This window comes from Coffea arabica, chromosome 3c, assembly GCF_036785885.1.
Source record: "Coffea arabica cultivar ET-39 chromosome 3c, Coffea Arabica ET-39 HiFi, whole genome shotgun sequence".
Lineage (NCBI taxonomy): Eukaryota > Viridiplantae > Streptophyta > Magnoliopsida > Gentianales > Rubiaceae > Coffea > Coffea arabica.
The window spans coordinates 34,977,811-34,993,491 of record NC_092314.1 but is presented as its reverse complement, the minus strand read 5'-3'; the positions used below and the strand labels follow the sequence as shown (position 1 = coordinate 34,993,491).

At 31.6% G+C, this 15,681-nt stretch overlaps 1 protein-coding gene across 1 annotated transcript; it reads right to left on the bottom strand.

The window, feature by feature from the left end:
• Positions 1-6,097: 6,097 nt before the first annotated feature.
• LOC113735835 (GDSL esterase/lipase 1-like) lies at positions 6,098-9,904 on the bottom strand. Its single transcript, XM_072083242.1, has 5 exons — positions 9,521-9,904; positions 9,200-9,324; positions 8,880-9,110; positions 7,117-7,378; positions 6,098-6,461 (listed from the first exon to the last, which is right to left on the bottom strand). The coding sequence occupies exons 1-5, from the start codon at positions 9,783-9,785 to the stop codon at positions 6,226-6,228; spliced, it is 1,119 nt and encodes a 372-aa protein (XP_071939343.1). The 5' UTR covers positions 9,786-9,904; the 3' UTR covers positions 6,098-6,225.
• Between the last annotated feature and the right edge of the window lie 5,777 nt (positions 9,905-15,681).

Here is a 15,681-nt window from a genome sequence, read left to right as displayed (position 1 = left end):
TTGCCTGATTTGATTATTTTGACCATGTTTGACTAGAATTGACTAAAGTTAACTTTGATCTAAAATTTTGTGTTATTTTAAATTTGAATATTGGTATAATTATATATTTTGAAATAAATTAATTGAAACAACATGTCACCAAGGTGACCTCTCTTGTGGAAATTAATTTGTTTTAAAATAACTAATTATATACTTGTAACTTTATCACCAATTGAAAGGGAGGTCAATGTTTAATAGATTGCATGTGCATTTGTGGTAATAAACGCGTGTTGATTATTCGAATAGTACATGTGAAATATAAATTAGTCCAAAGGAAAATTTTTTTTTACCATGTTCTTATTTTCAGTGTTTACTACTGCACCAAAATATCATTTAGAAATTAATATTTTTGTCTAGAGACAAAATATTAAGGGAATATTGGTATCTTGAAATGGTGTTACCTTTATTTGAATTTATTATTGTTTTGGTTTATGTGAGTTTGTTTTAATTATTGTGAATGATCATGTAAATATAACTACCGATATTGGAATCATGGATCTCGACGTTGCGTTAAAGGATAATTTTCCTCCATCTTTTACAGATAAAAGTACCTCTGCTGATAAAAGGGATATAAGGAAAGGTGGAAGAGATCAAATCACATGTTTCTAATGATCATGAGAAAGACTATTCTGAAAGCATTCGGAAGCATAATGTTTGAAATGACAACAACAATTAAGATGTTCTTTTAGGACATTACAAAGAGGTTTGTCAAGAATAAAAAGGTTGAAATAATTACATTCTTGACAGACCTAATTTCAATGAGATATAGTGGTGCAGGTAATATCAGGGAGTGCATTATGAAAATATCTCATCTTGCTTCTAAATTGAGTGCACTTAACCTAACACTTTCTTAGAAATTACTAGTGCATCTAATCTCGATATACTTTCCTACACAGTTTTGCCAATTTAAGGTGAGTTACAACTGTCAAAAAGAAATTTGATCTCGAAATGAGCTCATCTCATACTATGTAGAGGAAGAAAAAAGGTTGAAATAAGATAAGACAGAAAGTGCTTATCTGACCTCAACCCACTAATAATAAAGACAAGGAATGCAAAAGGAAGAATGCTAAGAAAGCTACATATACGACACCACAAAAGGAATAACAAAAGGAATTGGTTGAATCAAGAAAAAATGGTTGTTTCTTCTGTGGAGTTGAAAGGCATAAGAAGAAGCATTGCACCAACTATCATGATTAGTGTGCTAAGAAATGTATTCTTCTTAATTTGCTTTGTTCTAAGGTTGATTTAATTTGAATATCTAGACAAATGAATTCCTAAACCGGAGGATACTTGGACTTGATCTTCCCCCTCATCATGAGATGAGGGAGAATGCCTTGGTCTATAGCCTGCATCCCCAGACATTGTTCGAGCTTGAGGGACTCCAACTTCCATTCACTCATCCAGTATACTTTCTCACCCTCAAAAAACACCATGGCATTCATACAAGTCGGGCAATTCCAGAGGGCAGCTGGTGGCAGTGTCAAAACCTAGTACCAGTCATCGACAACGGGGTTCAAATAGGTTGGAAAAAGAGCTTTGTTTTCCGTCCCCGCAATAACAACAACAACTACAACAATCTGCAGTGGCGTCTAGATGAATACACGACAATGAATGATGGGGACTACATTATTGTATGTGGAATCAAGTGCACATTTGTTCCAGCTACTGAAGATTGATTGGATATTCTTGTCTTGTTTTTGCTTTAAATCCAGTAACTTTCATTTTGTAGTTTTGGAGTTTTCTGTTTAGTACGTTTTGCTTGTCTCCGAGAATCTTAGTGGGGAAAAAGGAGATTTGTTCTACTCTGATGAAATCCTCCTAGCTGTTGGTTTCGTATATATGAACATATTCATTTCTATAAAAAAAAAAAAAAAGAATATCTAGACGTATATGGTGGACAGATTTTTATACAACATCTCACATCAATGTATCTATGCATGGTTGCCTAAGTTACCAAAAGCCTAGTAATAGTCAAAGATATATCTACGTGGGTAATGGCAACATAATTTAAATTGAGGCAATAGAAGTTTTTAAATTATTATTAAAAATCGGATATTATTTGAATTTTAATGAAATATTTATTGTACTGTCTTTTCAATAGAATTGAGACAAATTCAATTTTTCTTGTTCATTTGAAAATGAAAAGTTTAGATTATTTCATGATTTAAAATTGGTTGGTTCTAATTCTTTATTATATTATGATAATCTACATTTAATTAATACAATTACTTCATCTAATGAATCCCTACATTTGAATACTAGAGGTGTAAAGAGAAAATTAATAATTAAGAATTTAGTTGCATTATGGCACAAGAGATTAGGTCATATATTCAAACGTAGAATGAAAAGGCTTGTGTCAAATGAAAATTTTGGCTTCTTAAATTTTGCAAAGTTTGATGATTGTATTAATTATATAAAGGGGAAACAAACCAATTAAAGAAATTTGAAACCAGCAGGACTTTAGAAGCCTTAGAACTTATACATATGGACTTTTGTTGGCCATTCCCTACATCTGTTTGGAATTGTCAATAATATTTTATAACGTTCATAAATAGTTTTCAAGATATGCTACATGTATCTCAATTATGAAAAGTCATACTTACTGGATGTGTTAAAAAATTTTAAACCTGAAATTGAGAACCAACTCAACCAAAAAAAAAAAATCAAAACTGCCAGATCTGATCATAAGGGTGAGTACTATGGTAGATATAACGGTTTAGGTAAACAATGTCCAAGGCTGTTTGCTGAATATTTAGAGGAATGCGGTATCATCCCACATTATATTATGTGGGGTTCCCCCACTGTGAATGGTATTGCTGAAAAATGAAATAGGCTACTTAAGGATATTGTGAGGAGTATGGTTTATCATTTTGCTTTGCCACAGTCACTCGAGCGAGAAGTACTTAAAACTGCAACGTATATTCTTAACAGACTTCCAACTAAGATAACTACCAAAACCCTTTATGAGTTTTGGATTAAAAAAATTTTAATTTGAAATATTTACATATTTGGGAATGTCCAAAAGAGACAAGACTTTATAGGTTAAATCAAAAGCAACTAGAGTTAAGGACGATAAATTGTTATTTTATTGGATATTTTGAAAGATCCAAGAGTTATAAATCTTATGATCCCATATCTAAATTAATTTTCAAAATAGAAAATGCTTGATTCTTTGAGGATGTTGAGTTTGGCAAAAAAGATATAATTAGACACCTTGTATTTGAAGAGTAACATATTAATATTCCTATAGGTGCTATTGATTTTGTTTGGAACCCTATTTCTCATCTTGTTCATGATGCAATAGATCAAGATAATGTCGGGGAACCTCCTATTCAATGAATTGTTCCAAAAGAACAAATTTTACCACCTTAAGAACCAATGCCATTAAAAAATTCCATTAGAGAAAATGAGAAGTACAATGCCAGATGATTACATTTTTCGAAGAACACGAGGATGATACTAAAATGATGAAAGATGATCCAATCAACTTCCCTCAAGTTATGGAAAGTGCAAACTCTCAAAAGTGGATCGATACCATGAATAAAAAGATCAAGTTTATAAAAGACAATGATGTCTGGAATCTTATTCCATTGTCAGAAGGAGCGAAATTTATTGGTTGTAAATGGATATTTAAGATAAAAAAGAATTTGAATAGCAATGTAAAAAGGTACAAAGCTTATTTTGTCGCAAAAGGTAGAAGGCACTGACTATAAAAAGACTTTCTTTTCAATTTCTTCAAAGGACTCTTTTAGGACTATAATGATATTAGTGATGTCTTTCAATCTTGGGTTATATCAGATGGATATAAAAACAATGTTTCTTAATGGTAACATTGATAAGACAATTTATATGGTGCAGTCAAAAAACTTTGTACCAAGAGATTTAAAAAATATGGTTTGCAAACTTAAAAAATCTATTTATGACTTCAAACAAGCATTTCGATAATGGTGTTTTAAGTTTCATCGAGTAATCATCTTATTCAATTTTGAGATGAATTTGGTCGATGAGTGTATATACTATAAATTCTGTGAGAGCAAATATATTTTTCTAGTATTGTATGTTGATGATATTTTGCTTGTGAGCTATATAGACTTTTTGTATGAAACCAAAAGATTTTAGTTAAGAATTTTAAGATGAAAGTGTGCTAAGTACACAGATACACAGGAATTGCTCTCGAGGTATTTTTGAAATATCATAAAAGAGCCATATTTAAAAGATCCTCAAAAAATATGGCATGCAAAATTGCAAATCAGGTAACACCTTTGGGGTTAAGAGACATAAGTTTAGTTTCAATCAGTGTCATAAGAATGTTTTTTAGGGAAAAGAAATGCAAAAGATTCCTTATGCATCAGCAATAGAGAGTCTAATATATGTTCAGGTCTATACGCATCTGAATATTGTACACATTATTGGATGTCAGGTAGATATTTAAACAATTCAAGATTAGACCATTGGAAAGCAACCAAATGGATATTGCAGTATTTATAAAAAACAAAAGACTACATGTTCACATATCGAATGTCAAATGAACTCGAAATCATTAGGTATACTAATTCCAATTATATTGGATGTCAAGATAGTATGAAATCAACATCAAACTATATCTACTTATTGGCTAGAGATGTCATATCTTGGAAGAGTGCTAACCAGTCTCTTATAAACTCTTCTATTATGGTAGTAGAGTTCATAACTTACTATGTAGTGTCCAATAATGGAATTTCCATGCAAAATTTTGTTACAAGATTACATGTAATAGATGGTATTGAAAAATCACTCAAATTATTTTGTAACAATAAGTCAGCAGCTCAAAATTCTAATAATAATAGGAGATCAACAAAATCGAAATATATAAACATCAAGTTCCTGACTCTTAAAGAAAAATTCAGAATGAATAGTTGTCTATAGAACATATTGGAACAATCTCCGTAATTGCGAATCCGCTTACGAAAAGATTGAAATCCAAAATATTTTATGAGTACACTGCTCATGTCATTAAATGATATTTAGTTTTAATTGGGATTTGTTATTCTAAATGCCTTTACAGCATTGATTTTTTAGTTATTAATGTTTTAAAGGTATTTTTTGCATAATTAAAGTTTTGGCTTATTCACACTCTGATTTTTTTTTTTTTTTGGTATGGTTTGATCTTACAAGAGTTTAAGGTGGATGGATCAGTTAGAAAAGCCGCTTTGATCCTATATTGGTGTAACAAAGGCTGCTTTGCAATGCATTGATCCTATGTTATTGAATTGGTTGTTGATACATTTTGATAATGACAACAAAATTGAATTCATGCGGTTATTTTGTAAAACATAATTATAAAATTACACATATAGTCCAAATAAGAGATTGTTGGATCTTTAATCCAACATTGAATTTATATGTAAATAATTATACATTATAAACTATTAATAAGATTAAATTCAATTAAAGTGATCAATTGTAATTTGGATTTTAATGTATCTAATAGGATATGAGTTTTTAATGTGTAGAGATTTAAGGGTAATTTGTATTTTTATGATGGGTTGAAATAGAAATATCAAAAGATAATAGGGAAATTATTTATAAGTAGAATTATGGTCTCCATAATAGGGAAATTATTTATAAGTAGAATTATGGTCTCCATATCACATGTATTCTTTTGTAATATCACATAATAGTTCTTCCTCGATATTCTATCGTCAAAAAAAATATCAAAGAGAAACTAAAACACTTTCTCAAAGGATTATATGTTGAACTGGAAGGTCATTCCAAAATCGAACGATTCAAGTAACAATCAGTCACTATAAATCCAAATACATCCTCAAGATTTTGCTGTTAATTTATTTTTTAGTAATCACCATTAAGTATTCTGGACTTAATAGGACTTAATTTTAATCAACCATTAACACTATTGCCCAAGAATTAGTGGTGAAACAAGAGGGTCTATGATTTGCTTTGGTGCATTCATTAGAGTAACTGGATTCCCTTTCTTTCGTCAACCGGTTAATTTGAATATTTAGTATAAAAACTACCCTGGTTGACTGTAGAACAAACACCGTAATATTATACTGCTCCATTGTTGAAATTGTAACTTTTTATTATTAAAATTATTATTCTAATACATGACCAAATATATATATATAAGAAGAAAATCTGAAGTAATGAACATCAAATTTACACAACTTACAAAGTCCTCACCAGAAATTAAAGCAGAAACAGCGACTGGAGATTGTAAGGCCCTGTTATGTTGGGAGGCCCTCCCCACATCGCCTCCGCAGACTGCAAGTTGGCCGCTTCAGTCCGATGAATAGCGTCGAAAAATAAATAATCTTTGGGATTATCACATAGCTCGTATTCTTTCATTCCTCTCTTTCCTCCGCAGCTAAAATATCCTCGGAATGGGCCGCTACCACAGCATGCACTCTTCACTTCCTTGAAACCTTTTTTAAGTAACCAACGAATAAAATGTTACTCTACTACCTTTGCTAATTGTTAGCAGTATTAAGAGCAAATAATGATATTAGAAGTAGCAATTTAGGAATTGGAGATTTGAGGATCTAGCTCCTCTTCCGTTCCCACCCCCCCTTCATTTCTCACAATACAGATTTGGATGTAAGACATCTGTGTCTCTTCGACTTCTCTTCCAGTTACTCTCTTCTCCACTTTTCACATTACACATTTGGATTTCATTGACTAATGAAATATGTGTCATGCATCCAATTTCTATTGTGGTAAATGAAGAGGAAGAGGAGAGTAATTGGAAGAGGAGTCGAATCTTGATTCTGGATCGAGAAGCATGGTTTCATTTTTGGGATTGCAAAAATGATTAGTTAAACTCACAATGGTTAAATAATTAATTATCTCCAAAACATATAATATTTTTTAAGAGTACAAACATGAAGATAATTTATAATTTAATAAATAATCTTTATATTTTAACCACTTTCCATGATTCTAAAGAGATTTATTTATTTATCATTTTTAATTAGAAATAGAGATGCCACTAATTCTGCAGACATTTCTCTGCTTCTAATATGAAAGATTGTAGTACTTAAGAATTTTCCCCATCATTCGTGAAAGTGTTCAAGAACATACCGAATTTGGACGGATTTTGTACTGTCGCCATGGAAGCTGTGAAGACGTCAAAATACGAGTACTTAAAATCTTTGAGCCGTTTTTGTAGCAACTGGAGTTTTTGGGAAAGCAATACGTTGTGTAATTTAGCCAAAGCTGTGACCTGTTCCACGCACTCTCCATTTCCTCCCGCGGCCACATTGGCTGCTCTAAGCCTTGGCAAACAGCCTAAAGGGCCCAAATTTAAAATCCCGAATTTTCTTCCACCTTCCCCGTGAATTTTCTGTCAGTCAATTAACAATGGGATTAGATACATGGATATTAAACACACTATGCCAAAAGGCAACATATAGGGAAGGGGCGAGAAGGGAAAAAAAATGTGGAAATGGGGATTACAAATTGTATTTTACTTCATTTCGGGTAGATTAGTAATTTTATATTTTGTTACACTATTTCTTAACTTAGTTACACCAGATTCGAACTTTTATTATACCATTTTCAACCCAATTACATCAAAGGGTAAATTTGTCGAAAATGAAACTTGTGAAACCCCATCCACATATTTGAGATGGTTTGTGATAATCAAACTGGTACTTCAATGCGAGAAACATAAACACTAAACCATTGGTATAACGATGTTTCAGTTACGGCACTAAAAAGTTAAGTTTAGGTAGTTTCAGTTTCGATCATTACCATATAATAGGCCCTCGACAACTTGCGATCCTTTTTTAGAGGAAATGGTACTATCAACTAAGCCAATATGTGTTGGCCTAGGAAATTCCAATATTAACAATAAAGAGTTAACAAAGTTGAAAGAGATAATAATCGAGAATGTTTTGATCTAGTAATTAAGGTTGAAATTTTGTAATTTAGAGATTCTGAATTCTTAAACTCCACATTTTCCCTACTAATTTTTCCTACTAAAAAAAAGGTTGTAAAAAGAAAGAAAATCGGAATATTACCTGAACCACCGATGTAATGTTACAAACTTATGATAATGATATTATTAGTTATATGTATTATATAATGTCTGTTAGTATATATATAATATAATTGATATTATTAATTATACTAATAATTATATATGTGTACTAATACAAATTATTAATTGGTTATACTAAATTTACTAATACATTTATACTAAATTCCTAATTACACTTAATACAATAACAATTTTTTCTTAACAAAAGCACAAGCACAATAATGAATTAGTGATTGTATTTGTGTCAAAAGTGAAAACTTGACTACTTTAGTTATATTTATTTCATCATGTTGGATTGTATTCAAATAATTTTTGTTTGATTGTTTTTATAAGTTTCAATTGCAAAATTACAATGAATAATAATTTGATGATGTGTTGATATTTTAGTACTTGATTATTTGTTAAAATTTAACTATAATAAAATTATATAATAAATTTTTAAACTGGGCGGGGCAGGGACGGGGCAGGGGGAGCGGGAAGCGGGGGATGGGGCGGGCGCAAGGGTAGGGGGAATTTGTAGGCATCTCCCTCCCCAACCCCATCCCGTTGCCATCCCTACCCTCGACCACTTGTGATCCGTTTTTAGAGGAAATGGTACTATCAACTAAGCCAATATGTGTTGGCTAAGGAAATTCCAATATTAGCAATAAAGAGTTAACAAAGTTGAAAGAGAAATAGCTGAGAAGGTTTTGATCTAGTGATTAAAGTTGAAATTTTGTAAGTTAGAGATTCTGAATTCTTAAACCCCACATTTTTCCTACTAAAAAAATGGTTGAAAAAAGAAAGAAAATCGGAATATTACCTGAACAACCGATGTAATGTTGCCAACCACCATTGCCACATAATCTTGTGGTGCATACAACTTAAATATACTGGAATTATTAGTCAACGGGCTCAAGTAATCATTACTACCAATGCCAAACAAGTATACAGCATTTTTCACCACTCGTCTTGCGGCTCTTTTACCTATATTCAACCTCAAATGTTTCTTAGCTTTCCTAAAGTTCTTGAATTGCATTTTAAGGTCGATCACCTGAAAAATGACATGAAAAACTGACCTATTAGCAATTAGATGTGACTAAAATATTGGAATTAATTGCATAATCACAAGTTAATACGTACCAATCCGGTATTAGTTTCAGCAAGAGCACCAGCACCACCAGATGCAAAGTTCACGCCATTAGTCAAGAATTCATGATATCCAGTTTGCAGGTATGGTGGAATTAGAGATAATTTTGCAAATTCAGCTGCAAAAAAGTCACTACTAGCTTTAAATATATTTTAAAGATTAATCTTTTAAACACCATCATTATAAAAGTTCTCTTTAAGCACTAACAGATATAGATGCATAACGTATCAAGTATCAAATACTCTATTTGCACACTCTTTAGCACGTAAGATTAATTTGTAAACATATAGATTTTTGCAAGAAAGCGCTCTTACCTATAAAATCAGGGATAATGCGGCCATCAGTGAACCTCCCGGTTGGGAGCTTAAAAAATGTTTCTCCATAAGGCGGAAAATTTGCCTGGAAAGTAGTGGTTGTCTTAATGAAGTCATTGTTTCCAGGATCAAAAAGTGAATCACCAAAGACAAAGAGGGCAACAGGGGCTTTAGGATAAAGGCCAGGAAGGCAATTAGAGGGGATTGTAAGACTTGCAAGGAAGAATAATGCTACAAAGTGAAGTTGGATGTACGAATTTGCCATGTTTTATAACACTTGTATCTATTTTCTTTGGCGATCTTGATGCCCAGTGTCAATTATATATTTCTTCATGGGCAAGTCAATTCATAGATTAGGCAAATTGCTCAATAGTTTTTGAAGTGCCAGTTGGATTGGAATCTTCTACTGGACCTGGCTACTAGGAGAAATTGAACAACCATCTGCATAATTGCTGGCAAGTACAATAGGAAATTTAGAAATGTTATAGATTGCTGAGATTATATTAGTAATTAACTAGGTGAATAATCAACGTTAAGCATTTAATTGAAAAAGTCAGCCTCTTATTAAGCCGCCAGAAGAAATAAAGAAATGTTCAAGTTAAGCACCACAAGTTAAGACCTTCATTGATGATTGATCTAACCGGGGTATTGGAAAAAGTAATGCAGAAGTCAATACATTTGGTACTCCCTTGTTTTTTTTCTGCCTTTTGTAATAAAGAAGGATTAATTACATCTACCTCTCTTGAGGTTTGGCCAAACTATCTGCCCAAACCCCGAGGTTTAGTCAAATAACAGATACCCCGTTTAAGAAACTTCTGTTACATATCTTGGACAGAATTAGTAAAATGATTGGATGCCCAGAACACTTATGAGCTGGATCAGTGCATTTTAAAAACTGGAAAAAGTAAATTTTCAAATTACGCAGCTATCTGTTTTGGAGATGAAAGGCAACAAAGGCATTCCTGCGCACCTTTGTCACTATATATTACATCAGATCCATGTTCACACACACTTTCTGATAAACTATTCTCTCCATGGTTTAGAAACTTACCCTTTGATTCTGATCATTCCACTCCAAAATAACTGAAATATCTTCTCTGCATATCCAGAGTCCGCTACAATAGGTGCATCGAGCAAGGCTCATTTGCATTTCTATTCCTTTTTCTTTTTTGACAAAAAGCAAATTTCATTAACGGATTATTGAAAATTGTCTAATACAATTTGATTTACAAGTTAGGTTCATGAGTAAAAGATTATGTCCCACATTGGTCTGAGAGATAGAGAAAGAGCGGTTAATATGTAAATAAGGGTCCGAGACCTAATGGCTTAAGTTTTTGGATCAAAATTGGGTTCCTGACTTACATATTGAGCGCTTTGATAGGCTCTCTCGAGGTGTTTCTTCCTATTAAATTGGTATCAGAGTTTTAGGTTGCGAGACTGGGCTACTAATGGATAAGTGGATTCTTCTAAGAGTTGGACCGGTAAAAATTCTCTTCTTGATGGTGGACCAAAGTGCCCAAGTGCTAAAATTTGGTTAGTGTTGGACCAGGTGCGCCATGGGTTTAGTAGGGGGGTCTAGTCGGTGTTAGACCAAAGAGTCAAAGATTTGCAGGATTCCAAAAATGCAGTTTGGATCTTGATGAACAATGGGTCCCTGTTTGGGAAAGAGGTGACCTTAGATGATAAGTTGGATTTGCGTTGAGTATTAAAGTGGATTTGAAAAAGGGTTTGTAAATTTAGGTTTAATGTGAGGGATACTCTTGAAGGAGGAGATTTGTTAGGTTCATGAGTAAAAGGATTATATCTCACATTGGTCCGAGAGATAGAGAAAGGACGGTTAATATGTAAGCAAGGATCCGAAATCTAATGGTTTAAACTTTTGAATTAGAGTTGGATTCCTGACTTACATTTTAGACTCTTTGGTGGGTTCTCTCAAGGTGTTTCTCACTATCATTACATCTCTGCGATGTTAAACATGCATTTAAAATAATAAATCTGCAATTTAATAACTAGTCCAGTAGATATGAATGATTTTGAACAAATCTAAAAAATACAAGAAAATTTCAAATTACCTTTTAATAAGATAAATCACTGTAACTCCCTTCTGTACATATTTCAATCAACACATCTACTAATCAAATGGCTTTAAACTTCAATAACAATAATGACATCTGTTGAGATAGATGCAAGATCCAAAGACATTCTAGATTTGACAACCAGATTTGAAGTAAATTCGAATCAAACAAAAAAATGAAGATAAAATCCATTTGGATTAACTATTTTTGGGGGTTTTTTGAAAATTTTTACTATAGCAGAGTTTTTAGAGTATATTTTAGGATATTTTTAGGAAATATTTTGGAATATTTAAGAGTAGAAAAATTTTTAGAATATATTTTATGATATTTTTTAAACATTAAGAAAAATTTAGACTACTTTTTAGAATACTTTATAGAGTACTTTTTAAAAATTTTCAATTTGAAAAACTGATGAATCCAAACAGAGGAGCAATATAAAATTCTCACTATAAACTCCTAGGAGAAATAAACGAGTCTCACTAAAAAAGCTTAGCAAAGACATTATTGAAAAACATCATAAAATGGAATCCATGGAATGGTCTACTTCCTGAAGAAGAAGGACTTTCTGAGAGGATGAGAGGAAGTAGAGACCTGTTGGAGGAACGAAGAGGTAAAGAAAAGTTTGCACTTCTGTTTTATAAACTAAAGAAATCACTGACAAAGCAGCTTCATTAATTAGATTCACAAAGTTCTCCTAATCAACAAATTCATTAGTTTCACATTCCCAGTCCTCCTATTTGAAAAGGTTCCATCAATTTCACCATTTTTTAAAACCTGCTCCACTCTTTTTTATACTCCTTTAAAAATGCATAATCATCATTTATAGCTTGACCTAATTTTAACTCTTTTTCATTATTTATAGATAACCCAAACCGGTTGCTCACCTATAGGTGCATGACCTGATAGTAAACCAAGGTTCTTGAAACCTTCACCAATACCCACTGTCCAGTTTCCATATTTGGTACATCATCCGTTTTTCAACCTTAGATTATCAGTTGGGGGTACTATTCATGATGAATCCGTGCCTAATTTCACAAAAAAAAAACTGTTCACAAAATTAAAATTTTAATTAATACCTGCTTACTAGAAAAGAAGAAATCACAGAGTTTTCATTAAAGAAATGTAAATCAAATGTGAAAAAAGAAAAAAGAAATCTACTCGAACAACTAAAAGAAAACACACTCACTAAAAATTTCGAAATTAAACAAAAAGCTCTTACTTGATCAACGCCCACTAATCATGATAACCATATAATGATTAAAAAAAAAATCCAGTCTTCCATGGATTTTCAAACCCAATTTCTAAAACTCTCAAATCTTCAAAATAATTAAAAAGAAATTGTCTTGATCCTTGAATTATGGACATTCACATGCATGTCAGAATCTTGATTTTGATTGTCCAAAACTTAATCAACAAGTGCTTGCTTTCTTACTTCTTCCTCCTCGGATTTAATAACCTTCGATTTTATTATTATTATTATTACTATTATTGCCTGTATTGAGTATCAGGATTGGGACTTTGGGAGAAATGAACGATATTCTTGGGACTTTGGGAGAGATGAACGATATTCTTGAACCCTGAGGCATGTTGATAAACTTTTGTGTAACCAATGTATAAAACGCCCAAGGGGTATTTGCAGAACAAAAAATGAGCAGGCCTATGTAATGGCATCTTTGGGCTTGCACAATATTTTTTTCTTGACATCAGATGCATCTCTAACGGCTTTAGATGTTAGGGGGTTTTTGGACAAACGTTTGTATAGTCAAGAGGTGAGACTGTTATTTAACAAAACTTCAAGGTTTGTTTAGTAACTTGGCTAAATCTCAAGGTTGAAAAATTAATGTAATTAACCCATAAAGAAATGGAAATTCCAAGGGACACTAACCTCCTACATTACAGGTTATTAGAGCAAGTAATGTTGGAAATAATGCGCTCAAAAAATTGAATTAAGATTGTATAGAATTAATTATGGCAATAAATCACTAACAAAGGCATACACATAAATTTATGAGGAAAAGCAATAAAGGAGAATATATTACTAGACTATAAACCTTTCTTAAGTCATCATGTAGCCCCCAAAAAAAAATTAAGATGACATATGCAATGACGTTGAAGCTTGATCATCAAAAATCAATCGATATGATTGTGTTTCCTCTTCTATGCATTTAATTTGGTTTAAATCAAAAAATTACAAAGCACTAATTCTATTTTGCACCCTCAAACTTATATGTCTTTTGTTTTACTTTCTAACATCAATTTTGGATATTTTGTACCTTATCGTCTCAAATTTCTCCTACTTAAATATAACCTATAATAGTGTTTATATATGTGTAGTTTAATCCAATCACAAATCAATAGTTTAAAGCCATAATTAAGAGGTCATTGAAATTGCAATTATATTTAACTCCATTTTTGTAAAAATATAACTACTACCTAAAATATAATGCTCCAAGAAGTTTTTTTTAGTTGTATTTCCTTTTCAAATCTCACTTTTTGCGGCTGTACGATTAGATTATTGACTTAACAAACATTTAGCAAAGAGAGTAGGCATTGTAGTAGGTACCTAGATGCCAAAAAAAATAATTCTCTTAATTTGAATACTAGTTTGAAAACCATTCACATTATTTTAGCAAGGTTGGACATATCACACATGGAAAATGGGAAAATTGCACTTGCAGTCCTTTATGTACGGGGGTTGGAGCAAACTAGTCCACAATGCTTTATTCAAATTAAACAAATGTAGTCTCTAGAGTATTCAATTTCAATCTAATTAATCCCTAATGTTTCAACCTAAAAAAATATAATTCCTAAAGTATATTAATTGACTGAATTAGTCCCTAATGTTTTATAAAATCTAAGAAAATTTATTTATATAATATAAAAATCCATCAAAATTTGTGAAATTTATATACACGTCATAACAATTTATAGTTAAATCATAAAATTTTTAATACCCTAGAAAATAAGTTTAAGGTAATCTAAAAAATCTAATTTTAACACTGGAACAAAGCATGTGTAGTGCATGTGTTCTTTTCTACACGTTTTGTGTACTTTTTTTAATAAGTAAATTAAGTATTGTAATTATATATGCACTTTTGTATACTTTTATGTACAAATTACAAAAATGGAATATCTACAAAATGTCTTTATTTTGTCAAAAGTGAATATCTTACCTTTACTTTATACTTTATTAATGTTTTTAAAATCTTTGTGGTCTTTCTAGAATTTTCTATAACTTTGATGAACCTTTTCAAACATTTGTTTTATATTATTAAATTTGGTTATGTTTTATAAACCATTATGAACCAATTTGGTTAATTATTATACTTTAGAAACTATATTTGTTTAGATCGAAACATTAGGGATTAATCGATCGAAATTGGATACTTTAGGGGTTGCTTTTATTTTGGTTGAAACATAAACACAATACTTTGAGGTCTAAAGTGCAATTTTCTCCATAGAAAATCAGGTAATCTTGTCCAGGAAACATAAACACAATACTTCCAAAACTAAGCAGATGATAAGCAAGGGCTGTTGTAGTCTGAGCGTAGTAGGGCCTATTGCCCACGAGAAACTCTTGTATGTACTAAAAAAATCTGACAACTATAGTTTTGCATTAATTTTTGCCCTTTTGTAAATAGTGGGATCTAGGTAGGATGATTAGATCAGGTACGATTTAATGCAATTGTTGTGTTTTATCCACAATATATGGTGTGTACGTACTGATGCAGTTGTATTTACAAATTAAGTTGGTGTACACAAATAAAATTTAAAAATACATCAAAGTTAGTTAAACATACATTATATTATAAAAAAAATGTACAACAATCGAATAATTAGACAAAATTGCTAATTATATCTGTCGATGGTTTGTAAATAACTCCACCTACTGTGTATGCTATATATAGCTAATTTAGTACTATATATTCTGTAACCTACTATTTTACCAATTTGCTGTCCATCTTCCAACCAAAATAGTTTAGAAGTCATATCGCCGCTCTCTAGAATCAACATCATGTAATTATAAACTAACTAAGTATTAGTTCCAAGTCGTAAAAAACTTTATTAATTCCTTTCTATTGTGAT